Raw genomic sequence first — 14,199 nt, 5'->3', positions numbered from 1 at the left:
AAACAATAACACGATCAGTATACACAATACTATTATATGGTGAACAATAATAACAATTATAAAGTGTCCAATTTATCCAAGTGTTATAGTGTAAATACTGACCTATTAGCGCAATACGCCGAGTCCGCAGAGAGTCGTGATAGTCTGGGATCGAGAGCCGCCAGCAGCCGCGCCGCGCTTTCGGTGTTCAAAGTTTTTCTTTTACATTCTTCGGCCGCTGCATTGTGTGCATTCTGGCACTCTGGTACAGGGCCTTCGCATTTCCCCCAAGTGTTTCTTATGACGCGACCCCCGTTTCCAGCGTTAGCTGCATTCTGTGCGCGCGCCTCAGCATCTGCTGCATTTTGGGCTCGTTTTCTTCTCCGTCTGATACACGCCACGGCCACCGCTGCAGCCAGGGCCGCGGCCGGCACTGCTGCTGACAACGCAGCTATCAGGGCCACATGCCTCCCTGATAAATTTTCTTCGTCCGGAGTTTCATCGCCGACCCTTCGTAAGTGTCCGCCCGCGGGTCTCGTCGCCGCTGCTATATCTGCCAGCGAGATCGTGCACGACTTGCCTCCCCACCCGGGCGCGCAGCTGCAATGATAACCGTCCACTCTGTCCCGGCAGCTGCCGCCGTTACGACATGGAGAAGAGGCACACTCATCGACGTCGATGCTGCAGTCTTTGCCGGCGAAACCTGGTCGACAACGGCATTCATAGTCGTTATCTAAGACAAGGCATTCTCCACCGTTCGCGCAAGGTTTGGCAAGGCACAGGTCAACTCGAGTTTCACAACGAGGTCCCAGAAATCCTGGCGCACATTGGCACCTTTGACCGTTTATCAAGTCGACGCAAGTGCCGCCGTGTTCACATATAATTCCTGCACAGTCGTCGATATCGATTTCACAACGATTTCCTCGAAAACCCGCTCTACATGCACATTTGAACCCATCTCCAGCTCGGGTACACGTAGCTCCATTCCGGCAAGGGTTGGCGGCGCAAGGGTCAGCTTCTAAGGCACAGTCTACGCCCGCGAAGCCAGCTGGACACATACACATGTAGCCAGAGAGCCGAGGTTCACAGGTGCCACCGTTGTGACAAGGTTGATCAGCGCAAGTCAGCCGTCGGGTTTCACAGCGCGCTCCTTCGTAGCCTGACGGGCAGGTACAGGACAGCTCACCGCCTTCATCAGGCAAACAAGCTCCACCATTCAGGCAGGGGCGTACTGCGCACGAGTGAAGGGATTTCTCGCAGTCAGGGCCTGTGTACTCCGGCGGGCAGACGCATGTGTAGCTTCCTTGTCCAGTGTTGTGGCAGGTGCCGCCGTTCCGACACGGACGGTGGTTGGTGCAGTAGTTGAGGTCCTGGTTGCAGAAGAGTCCGCCCCAGCCCTCCTCGCAGATGCAGTCCCACGGCTTGGAGCATGTGCCGTGCACGCAGCCCGGGTGTCGTTCGCATTGGTCGCACAGCTCGCCCACCCAACCCGAATGACATCTGAAATTAAAAGAAAACATTCGTTAGCAAAGTGATAACAAGCGACTAAAAAGGTGTATTTTCTTTTTGTACAGAACAATGAGGAGGATGAATGATTTAGGCACAGGGGGAGGTAAGTTTAAGCGTTTAGCAGAAAGGTGTGAAGTGGATACTGACATGCACTCGTCGGGCTTGAGGCAGTGTCCGTGCTCCGCGTCGCAGCCGGGCAGACACCGCGCTGTAACAAAAAGAAAACATTTTGTTAGTTCATCACAAGTGCTCTAGTCGAGACAAAACAAATTGGAATGAAAACCGGCGTTGGAACTCAATTTTTCGCAGGAATGTTTAGCGCAGTTTCGCTGCAAAGGACACGACGATGCAACAAAGAGAGAGGTTCGTTAGCGTCCCATCCCGGCCGCGCCACGCCGCGCGCCGCCGGGGGCCGGAGGCGAGGTCGCGTCTACTCCACTCGTTTATCTTGAAGCGCTCAAACTTGATCTTATATTTTCATTTGCAAAAAAACATTTTTGTCTACTACTGATGATAGTTATATGAGTAGCACATCTACGCATTGAACACTAAACTTTTTCTAAATACTTTAAACTATTACGTGTGCATCGGTGCATTCGTTAATTAAAAACAAATTCAAAAAGATTCGTAATTGTAACTATACAACACACGTTAAAAAAAGTAGTGTTTTGAAATAAGAAGCGCGGCGTAGAGTCGTATCGGTCGGGTGCGCATGGGCAAGTTATCGGAGCGAATACAAAAGGGGGCAGATAGCGCGGGGAGTCTAACCGTCACTCGACCGTTACTCTAACTCTACTATTCCCCTAACTGACTAGAAAAATACTAAATATTGCCCATAAAATGTATTGAAAATATTTAACTGAATTGCATTCAGAATTTAACGAGAAAGTTTATAGAAGCTTAAGCTAGCACAAGCTTTAAACTTAACGCTACTAGGAATGGGTTTCCCGAGCGCGGGAGAGCTGGAGCTATAAAACAGATTAGCCTGCCGCCGCCGCTTCGCGCTTTCAGCCCGGCGGACTGAACACTAAGCCCCAGCGCAGTTATGAAAGCTGCTTAAATTATACTTAGTTAAATTAAAAGCTATTCTCGTACATTGTATAATTACATTTATATTTTGACGCGGATATTGTGAGAGAAATTTAAAAAAGTACACCCCACTTTCACCAAATTACAGTTTACACTTTCGCGGACGAAATGTAAATGGTCGTTTATTCTCATGACCTTTGCTCAAGCATTACAATGAATTAATAATAAAAGTTTATAGGTTTCATAAAAGAAAATTGAAGGCGCCTCTGTCGGCGCAACAAAGGTACATGAAACACGTTCGAGTGGCCTCATTGCTCATTGCGCTATCCACTTGAGTGCACTCCCACTCGAGATTATCTTGACCCTCGAACGGTAGGTAAAACGGGAGTCGTAAAAATTACACTCCAAAACCAATATTGGAGTGTAAGTGGGCACGAAGAGCCGCGGGGAGGACGTCTGAGCCGTCCTCCTGCAGAGCTATTAATTATTATCAATGGGCACGAACGATATCGATTCCTAATGAAACACCGTGTGCCGCAGTGCGACCATGCCGTCAAGGTTCACGTGTATCTTGGCCTTCGTCGGCAGGTAAGCGATGAGACGCGACACACCGGCGGCCTTCCCCGTGGACGTGCATACATCACACACAACACACGTGTTCCCGAACAGACAAATATTTAACTGTTTCATTCGACATCTGCTTCTATTCCAAACGGAAATTAGGAGTGCGTGGGATTCGCGATTCAATACAGAAGTTAATATTCGTGAGAACTCCTCTCGTTCACAATTAGGTGAAATTAAGCGGCTGTAAAGGAATCCTCCTGTGATATTTACCCTATCATTAACAACCAGAGTCTGGATGGAGAGATAATACGATATGGACATGCAAATAAGTTTTCGGGATTGTTAAGCTTTCCCAGAAGGGATAGGTACCGTTCGGCAGATGTGAGGCGGTTTCGTGACACGGTCAAGTACAGAGTTTATTTCGATTGGTGTTCAGTTCTCGTTAAAGGTGTTTTTGACCCGGTTCGTGGCGTCTGTGTTGTGGCCTGCAGAAACTTGTGTGTGTGCGAGCGCACAGCGTTGTTTTCATTTCATTATGGCCGCTTCTCTCGCTTTTACATTTTCGTAATCGCCGATACAAACTCACCTGATAGGGTTGGCGATACTTTTATTGGCTTAATTCACGATCCTAACGATACGGTGTTAGCTATTACTATTAATTTGTCATATATAATAATAATATTATATTTATAAAATAATTGATAGTTATGGGCGATTTTTTTATAATATATGAATTTGCGGCGATGTTGATGCGCGTATTGCGTTTGGTGTCGACTGGCGGCGGCGGTAGCGGCAGCGGGCAGCCCTGCGTGCGACCGAGATAGGACTCCTCGGAGCTGGTTCGTCGGTCTCTGTCTCGCGCGTTTTTTGCGGCGCCGGAGTGTGGGAACGCGGCGGCAGGTGGGGCTGCCGAGATTGCGACGCGACATCCGCCCGGCCACAATGCATCTCAGGACGCAACGCTTTGTTTTACAATACAACACGCGATACGTTTAACATATGTGCATCAGAGTCTATTAGCATACTTTGAAAACTATTTTTTTAATATAAATTCTCCTCATAATTCTGAGCCGCCCGACGATACTGTCATTAAACTCTAGAATAATAAATATTTAATTTTAGTTGAACTTTGACTTAATAATTACTACGGAGTGCCGTGGTACTAATACGATGCATTCGCGTTACTGGATATAGAAATATAATTGTACAAGTTGTAAACCGAGAATTAGTTCTAAGGAATGTGTTAAAAGAGTGCTGTTGGTATGCTTTGTTTACAAATACGGCACATTGATGCACGATGAAAGGCAAACAGAGCCCACGGCAGTCTCACGCTGCTGCGGCGACAGCGCCCGCAGTGCTGCGCGCGCGCATTCACTAAACTATTTCACTAACAGCCGAATTTTCATAACTACTTCGACCCTAAGAAATGTCTCTTTTTAACGCCGAATCCGACACAGTTATTAAAACAACAGTGAAATAATTGATTATTATCAAACATTAATTTCATAATTGTTTGCGAATTTCCAACCGTGTGATAACATTTACATGCAATGGGTCATTAAGTATATTTTGCCAATTATTACGATGCTGCAACAATGTCTTAGATAATGCCAGCAGATATTAACCTCCTCGGTTTAAATAAGCAAGCATAATTTATTAGAAGTCATTTATGCGGAGGTCGATCAATACCCACAGGAAGTTGAGGATATAAATTGAACTTTGCCGTGGATTAATTAAATGTACTATTTACGAGGGAGACGCCAACATATGATTAGAAACATTATCATTTGCACGTAATGTTGAAAAAAAGCAGTGTTCACGTAACTGGCCGCGTCCGCGCGGTTCAGCCACCCAGCACACCTGACTTGACTAGTTCTGTCAACCTATCGTAACTATAGTTTTAGGGAGCTATCATGTTCACTATAAGAATTCATTAAAATTCCAGTTACATTTCGCGCACTATAAAGCCCACAATTCTCAATTATTCATATTACGTTTATGAGAGGATGCTCGCCTAAAAATTTTAACACCCTAAACGGCTAATGAGGAAGAGTAAATTAGAGGTCGTTCCACATTTAAACGATGATATTAGGACAGTACATTCGTTCACGCCGAGTTTCATTCCAAAATAAGACAACTTAATACTAATTGAACATCAGGAACTAAGCAAAACGTATCATTCGCTACGCAGCTTTAGAGCGACATAACATATAGGTGACTAAAACAAAAGAAATTAATGACGAGGACAACACAAATATTATGGTAATTATAATATTAGATTAAAGGATAACAAAAATTCGCTAGCGCTTGAACAAAAACCACAAAATGGGACCATAAACAAAGGTGTCATGTTAACACTGATATTTGTTTGAATTGATGTTGGATTTGCAGCCAGCTGTATAGAAACTATTTTAATGTAAATGACACCGTTATTTGGGTTTGGTAGAGGTTTGGGGTGGGGTGTTAGTCTAGTGGGGCGGGTGTGGTGGACTTACGTTTGGAGCAGTAGTCCCCGGTCCAGCCCTGCTTGCAGACGATTTCCCCGGCGGGGGAGCAGGTGTAGTGACCGAAGGCGTCGTCTCTCGGCCGGCACAGCACCTCGCAGCCCGCGCCGTAGTAATGCGCGGCGCAAGTCACGCGGTACGCCAGCTTGAGGTGCGCACCACCCGCGCCTGCGCCGCCTGCGCCCGCGCCGCCCCAGCGCTGCTCCTCCTCCACCCACGGTCCACCGACGTCTGCTATACTCTGCTTCGTCATGCGCGCGATTAGGGTGTCTGCAATGGAAAAAAACATAAAATTAAAGTGTCAAAGGGGCATACGCAGCTCTGGCGGTTACAGATCAGCGTTCCCCATAACACATTGCTATTTTGAAGAGTGCCGTTCGCATTTCGTTGCAAAAAGTATTGAGTCATATCGCTAGCTCTAGGTTCATCAGTGTAATCGTTAGTTGTACAAGACGCAGGTATCAATGTCTTACTTGAAGATATGTCGACTTAGGTATGAAGAGATAATGAAGCCTTTAATTCGTCTAAATTGAGGTAAGATGTATTTGTTTATCATCGTGGGAAAGGGTACTGAAGTAAATTGACCTGTTAGCCGACCATTTGCCGCCCGCATTCGACCGTGAGATTTCATTGTTCCCAAGCGTGATTCACTGTTTTGATTCGTTGGCGCCCGTTGTGTGATTGATTAAAAGTTGTAACTACATTCCTTTTTCACATAGCTAACTATGAACGCTTAAGATCGCGGTAATATGTTTAACTAGATAAGAACGAAATGTATACGAACCCTAGAAAAGTTGGCTAAACTAGTCCAGGCGCAGGCGAACTTAACAGCATGATATAACAACACAAAAAGCAGTCCGTGAAACTACCCGCACTGATTTAAAAAACTGCCACTCCATTCATCAAAGCAATGTATAAGTGGCGAGTCGGAGGCATGCTGAGAAACCTCAGCGTCGACCAGTTCCTACCTTTATTTATTTCTCGTCGTGTATGCCACTTTTTACTCTTGTTGCCGCGGTCGATGGTACATTCCTAAGCCGGTAATCCTGACAGCAGATAAAATTAAACCAGACGCGAAACAAAATTAAAAGGTATATAAAAACGATCGATCCCGACTAATTTCGTGGCGTATGGTATTCGATACGAACCGATTGTTCTTGGTTTTGTTGCAGGTGTCAGCGATAAAGGATTTCGAGTAATGAGACGGAGTGGGTTATCTCCAATCACCGATAAGCACACTTTGGGTTGTCGACAGTCATTTGTCCACAAGTAACAGCTTTCCATGTGGAATATTGCGAGCTGCTAGCCCCGGCCGGTCCAGCGGTGCTCGGAGCACACGCTCTACCGGTTCGGTGTAGGCTAACATATCTCTTTAATAAATCTCAAAGATAAAACGCATACACTGCCTCGCTACCAAACAGAACAATAACCAGTTACAATGTGTGTTATATAACCTAAAATAGGATCCTTCGAATGTAGTACCTATATCAAGCATAATACCAATTAGTGTGTGGTTGATTCAATCAGTGAGGTATAGTTTTGTAGAAAAGTTAATAAAGAAGAGTGCAGTTCCGATAGAATTAGAAAAAAATATGTGTGGGAACGGAGAGCTCGCGTGTAATTTAACTTGAATATGCGCGCTCGAGAATTATGGCAACTGTGCGCCCGCGCCGCCGCGCCTCTCCCCGCGCAGGGCTGCGCGCATCCTGCCTTGCTAGCTCCTTCTAGTTACCTTCAGGTTTATATTCACATTCACCAAAATATCCTAACCACAATTCCAAACTTTTTTGTTTTACGAATGATTTTTGTCTTATTTGTAATAACATACCTCAGTCGTTATAGCTTACCGATATTCGTTACGGCCACGAACAAACCAAATTACATGCATCATCCTAATTCAGACCCATAAATATATTAAATGAGGGTGTATCCAACTATCGTGTCTATTAATGTATTCCAATTCACAAATAAATAACACTTAAAGAAGGACGAGGCAGTAAGTCTGGTACGTGGCACGCCGCCGCCGCCGCGGCACATAACGTGTAATTACGGGCCCAGAGGTCACTACAAATAAAAGAGGATAAATCCGAACAGCAAACGCCGATAAACAAAAACAAAAGAAAGAAAAATAACCGATAATTTGAGTTGGCTACGCTATCGGTGGCGGACGCGGCCGATTTGGGATGTTTCGAACGCGATTTTGGGGAAACGCGGGAGAGCGCATCACGCGATGCTGCTTCCGCCGCGGTCACCGTCCCGCACCTCACCAATGCTACTGCGTAGCCTACCACAGTCCTCGGCCCGGTCATACGCAGGACTCCCAATGACAAAAACTTTATTTATTACTGATCCTTATTATTTGATTATTAATAGAAAATACATCGTTAGCGTTGGTTCCCGGACCGTCTTCTGCAGCTGAATATCACGTCATTATGTCTCAGTGTTGTGTGTAGAGACACCTGCCCGGGCGGCCGCCGCCGCTCTCCGCTACCCGTCCCCTTGTGGGAAACTACACCTCATCAATGGCTTGAGTATACATACAAACCACGCACTTCTTTGTTTATAAAACCATCCACTCTTAATTCTCATTGAGTACAGATTCAAGGGGCAACTGAACAGTACGCCAGTGACCAGATTTTAAATATTCGAGACTAAAGCATAATGTACCTATATTTACTACGTAGCACTAGAATAATGAATGATATTTTTCATTATTTCAGATATTTCGCGCTGTACGACACGGAGGACTACACCTGGCATTTTAAATTCTCCATTGTTTTTGTGAGAAAACGGGCATTTTCGTTCCGCGCAGAGGATCTTATGAATGCGGAGGATTGCGCAATTTAGACGTTACATTTCCAGACGGCCGACAACATTGCGCTTAACCTTTGAGAAAGCCAATTAACAACGCGAACATAAGTAATCATAAAGACGCTAGAGAGCTCTGGGAACCACGCGAGGAACTGGCTGCAGCGCGTAATGAATTGACTAATAATGCACGGCCGGATAACGAGATAAGCAGCCGTCACAACATAACCGTATCGATAATCGCATCTCGGCCGTGTAATGTCAGGCGGCGGCGCGGCGCGCGGTAGCGGGCCCGCGGGCAAGGCCCGCCCGGGAGCCTACTTACCATTACCAATCTCTTAGCAAGTTTTCAAGTTTCACACGCTCCTTTTCTTCGTTTCACCTGTATGGAAGTGTAACTTCGACAGCAATAATCTTAAACAGAGCGAAGGCATACGCTTCGATAAACAACGACTCAAGTAAGACAAAACACGAAGTGTGCCCACCTATTATCAGAGAGCACATGCTCAGCATCTGTCATCGGCGCATCCTGAGAGCGCCACGTCCACGGCTACATCATAAATTGAACCTTCCGGAGCGTCTTCCGTGATTTTTTATCTGCTTCAAGCCCTACGATGACGAAAGACGAAGTGTAAACTAAAAAATCACTTCCCTCAGAAGAATATTTTTTAGCATGTTGTAAACAATGCGCTCGGCCCGTTAGTACATACCAGGTGTGCCCCGCGGCCTCAGGCGCAACACAAAAGATTTCGGTGAAGGAGCGAGCTAGTATGGTATGCGAACTGAGCCGTTGTCGTATATATTGTTTGTTTAGTGTAAGAATCTCTTTATGCGTCCATGAGCTAGCACAATTCTGAATACAATCACGGGTTTATCTATGATTTATTAGATTCTATACTCGCGTGTTGCTATTCTTTGCCGGGAGTCTGTAAGTGTCTTGAGCGTAAAATCAAATATACAAATTTAGGGGTTGCTCGGAGATTAGAATTGGAACCCACGTAACGAAATATTATTTCATAACGCACAAACGCGAGAGGCAGCTGTGCAGCTTTGGGTATTTCATAAAAAAACAGAATGTGATTTAATTAAGTATTAGGCAGTGAGTAGATAGTGAGTGAACACAAACGGCGTGCATGTAACCTGTTATTATGGTTGATTAGATTTCTGTTGGTAACATTTCTCGGTAGTAAGACGGCGCCGCCCATCGCTCCCGAGCCATATTAAAAATATACCCGCTCCTAAGCTATCCACTTCGGACGCTAATGATTTTTGGTAAACCGGCTGTAGACACACCTCGACGTATCTCTAAATCTCTTTTAAGTAAATCACCGGATTTTTTTGTTATTCGGTCAGGAGTAGTAATTATGTCGGTCAGAGTGCAGCGGGATGAAAATCTAATTAAGAAATGGGCGGTAACGGGCAGGTTTGGCATGGCGTTCGCCATTTTGATAGTTTGGAAAACTAAATTGTGGCTCGTTATTGTGTTTAGTGTAGCAATCGGTGGTTGGAGTGGTTTCACGGTTCGTGTACGTGTAGGTACGTGTACGGAGGAGTTATGAGTATTGATGCACGCAGCGAATTATCATGATGATGAATTTACGAGCGGGCGCGGGGTCGCCCGGCCACCCGGCGGTACAATTCATTCGGAATCGTTTTTTCGGTCACGCCATGTCGCATGCACGCCGTGTACCGCTATCGATACTTTATTGGGCGTTTAGACTCCTCGTGATATCGTCAAACGAAATAAGGCAAACTTATTGATCCGTCCAATAGATTATGAAATGTATTATGTTAATAGTTTAAAACCACATTGTTATTTGTATTTTGATGTACAATGTTGACAGTTGGCTTGCTGGCCGACAGAAACACATAAATTAAATTCGCCTTTTTCGTGTGTGCATTGCGATCACACCCGACGTCTAGCACCGGTCAACGGCCATCAGAATACATTAGAACATTTCTACTAAATTTTCGTCCTACAGAAGGCTGAGTTTATTAGAATACAGTGTGCATTGCGACGCAAATCACGCGCGGAGCCGCGTGCTCTGAACACTAAGCGTCCACGGCATGGGAACATTTTTGTCTTCCACGATATGATAATATGAGCATTCAAATATACATACTGTCCGTTAAATGCACGATAAACACCCAGAATTACAGTGAAACCTAAATGTGAGCGAGTCGTGACAGACGTGTTTCGAATTTTACATTTCGTTGACATTTTAATGGGAATGTATTTATAAGGTACCTGAAAAATAGATAATGTTCTAAGTGGCTGATTAAGGTATTTGGTAATTGATAAAATAGAACTTAAGCATTGGGTGACTCTCATGTGAAAGAACAACTTAATTATGTCCAACTGCGGGGCATAGACCTCGCTACAGATTCTCCTCCCTTCAAACTATTTGATCTGATTTGACAGTCAACGGACACTCTTCAATAAGTCAAGATGATACGCCAGCGGAAGGCAAGCTGGTATTAACATACAAGTAACATCTATGTGTTGGAAATTATTAAAAAAAAAAAAACTTTCGCACAAGCTTTCGCAGACGCAGTAGGTTTCGCTGTCGCAGTACAAGCTTATAAACTAATTATCAAAATAAAAGTGTAAGGCGCTGAGCATCACGAGGAGTCGAATCCAAACATTAGAGGGGATAATGCAATGACACTCACCATCTGATCTTGACGTCTCGTTCGTATCGTGCCAAGCTTCCACGATGAGAGAGAAAGTGCCCTGGAAATAAAAATATTGTCATTATATGGATAACATAAGCAAATAATAAAAAATGCAGGTTACTACCGTTATATAAAGAATTCTTGGTACTAGAGTTGACGATCTAATTTTGAAAACATTATTAATTCTTAAAAAGGAACATAATAAATAGCCAGTGGAGCATCTCAAATATTTCCTTTAGTTTACGACGTTGTTGCTCGGCACTGCGGATGAGTGTAAATTAGCACATGATAGACAGGTGAACACGGGCAGATGGCAGCGAAATTGTTTCAATAAGCTAAAAATAATACAGACAGTGCAATAAGGCCAAGACGAGCAGCGTACTTAACGTGCCCAATATGGGTACGTGTAATGGTTCCTTTATAAAAAATAAGAACGGCGTATCTGATAGTAAACTATTGACATTTGTCGATGTTTACACAAGGAGGCGAAACGGCAGTCAAAATCGATTAAGTACGATAACGCGACAAGTCAACACTTTTTAGGCGCCTACGACGAAACTTATCAATGGGTTTTATGATTCAGTTCGTTTGAATGTTCTAAACCATGCAAAAATTTCAAAAGTGGAATGTGTTGCTTATTGAATGCTCTCTCTCTACGAACAGGGACTACCAGTTGTTAACCCTAATGAAAACGGGCCTCATCTAGCTTGCAAACGAAAAACAACAATGACAGTGATAAAAATGTATGAGATTGACTTAAGGTGACAAGTCATAATATGTTCTTCGCCGTCACTGTCGCTTTTTGAAATCGTTTGCAACTTGGCTAAACCCCCAAGATCGCTCGACCCAAATCCCGCCTGCCAGGCTTCTTGTTGCTTCACGACTATGATGCCTAAGCGAATTTAAATTAGGGAAACTTTTGAAAGTTAAGGAATGTGTTATTAGTTACGAAACTAAAGGGTGAACTTAATATTAAATTAGTGGTGTATGAAATCAATAAGAATTGTGATGGGCGAGTATTATAATTACAATAAGCATGTCACGTGTCGCCGGCAGCTGCGCCCGCGCCACCGGATGCCGAGGGTCACCATTTAATTCCCTCATTTGATCACTGTACTTACTACTCTCTTAAGGAGTGATTCAGTTTTTCCTGACAGATGTCTCTTGTCAATTAAGAACTTAATGAATGAAAACATTATTTGCATGGTTTCAAACAATGAGCTATTTGCATAGGAACTAATACATCTCTAATGAACAATGATTATTGTCAGGTAATGGAAATCAATACGAGAAATCACTTTCTCAACGCACATCACATTATGCTTGTGCGAAAAAACTAGCTATTTTTTATCCCTATTTACATTGTTGTCGAGTTTACAATTAAAAGCTTTCGATTCAATGTCGGGTTTTGACGAATTTATAATAAGTTTAGTTAAAAAACTCGACGATACAAGCGGACGTGTTATCGCGGGCAAGGAATACTAAATAGGGTAACCGAGCCGCGAGCTACACTTTTTAGCAACTATTTAATATCACCAACATGTTATTTTAAAGTAAAAATGACAATTTGTTTGACAATGATATTGTATTCTGAAAATATTTACTTAAGCAGAAATAAAAGAGTAGTAAGCCATCAAACACGCTATATCGTAGTACAGGTCGTATTGATTTGTTAATCGAGTATGGAGAGCGCATTTCGGTCAGCTGTGGCCGGTTCGGCGGCGTTGGTAAGTATATGCTGGTTCCCACGACAGTGACTCTCGAGCTAGCCCATAAAAAGCAGCCGACGTAAGCGTACGTGTGCAGGTAGCCTTTATAAACGCGCGACCTGGCAATACCGTATAAATACTTCAGAATGAGTTGCACACACCACTCGCCAGACCGGGCTGGCAATTAAGGAACGCACTGAACAAGCCACACTTTATTTATGAAATAAGCCTGCTGTCGACATGCAACTATTATTTTACTTTAAACATATGTTAAAGAGAATTGGCCATCGATAGGCGTTAATTACTTACCATGCCTAATTCAAAGCCTTCTCTACCTACGAAGTTATTTATTGCTTGGAAATACAAATCGTGATGTGAACAAAGCGCATTGAGGCACATTAATGCTATCCCTTCAATATGACGCGTTAAATTGTATTACCGACTTAAACGAAGCTGATACTGTGGCTCACAATACTGGGGAATTATTTGATAATCGTTTTATGAGGGTACCTAAAGAGGCTACTTCCATATCGGAGCTTCGAGGTTGTTTTGTTATTAATTAGAAAGCAATGTAAGGATACGTGGGAACGGGCCCGTATTTTGTGGGCCTCGTTTGTAAGCGCCATGTGTTTCGGCTATTTGCGCTTCTATAGAACAAGAAAAGAAAGACAAAGTCCAGCGCATTGGCGCATCTTTGGGACACGTGTTCCGACTTCATTGTTCATTTCTATTAGTGTTTAGTGAAATTGCAACAGATGTTGTAGTAATTGTTTGTTATTGTTGTATCTCAAACAAATAGTCAGACGATAAGTCACAAAGGTGTCAAAACAAAAAGAATAAACAAAAGTGTAGGCTTTCCCCGGTCGACACACATCCAGCAAGTAATGTTCAGCGTAAACTATGTTTCTATCTAAATAGAACAAGGTCGGTACCGTAGCACCATCACATTATTCGGTTAATACTATGCTTTATCGAAAGTATTTTTATAAAACATCAGAAAAAATTTAACCGTACTTCGGTTTAAGTTTCGACACGAAGAAAATATTTGGAATACAAACAGGCGAGCAAGTGGAAGAGTCGTGATTTCATATTTCACACTTCGCCAGTGTGGTAACGTCGCGTTAGACAGGTTTTTTCACTTACACTCTAACAACGTGCCCATCGCGAACGGTTTGTTTCATATCGATTGCTGTCCGCTATTAATTTAGTGTGGTTCCACACCCAGGAGGTGACAGCAGATACTATATAGATTCCCTGACCCGCACCTACAATGCATCAAATTGTAAAGATATGCAAATTTCAAGTCTGCTCGATAAATACAAAACGTATAACTTGTTTTATTAAAGCGCTTTTAATTCGGGTTATTAATGCTTTTAATTACGTTTATCTCCTTCTATTTTGGCATCGCTGATTATCCGGTG

The 14,199-nt window shown here is 43.6% G+C and overlaps 1 protein-coding gene across 1 annotated transcript in view; it reads right to left on the bottom strand.

Moving 5' to 3' along the window:
- LOC126380563 (neurogenic locus protein delta) overlaps nt 1-14,199 on the bottom strand; it is a 32,624-nt gene that overhangs the window by 2,513 nt on the left and 15,912 nt on the right. Inside the window, exons 3-6 of the mRNA XM_050030060.1 lie at nt 11,067-11,127; nt 5,577-5,855; nt 1,636-1,696; nt 103-1,479 (exon numbers count right to left, since the gene is read on the bottom strand). Coding sequence (XP_049886017.1) covers nt 103-1,479; nt 1,636-1,696; nt 5,577-5,855; nt 11,067-11,127 — 1,778 coding nt within the window. The remainder of the gene's footprint in view (nt 1-102; nt 1,480-1,635; nt 1,697-5,576; nt 5,856-11,066; nt 11,128-14,199) is intronic.

Source organism: Pectinophora gossypiella, chromosome Z, assembly GCF_024362695.1.
Source record: "Pectinophora gossypiella chromosome Z, ilPecGoss1.1, whole genome shotgun sequence".
Classification (NCBI taxonomy): Eukaryota; Metazoa; Arthropoda; class Insecta; order Lepidoptera; family Gelechiidae; genus Pectinophora; species Pectinophora gossypiella.
This window is presented reverse-complemented; position numbering and strand designations above follow the sequence as displayed.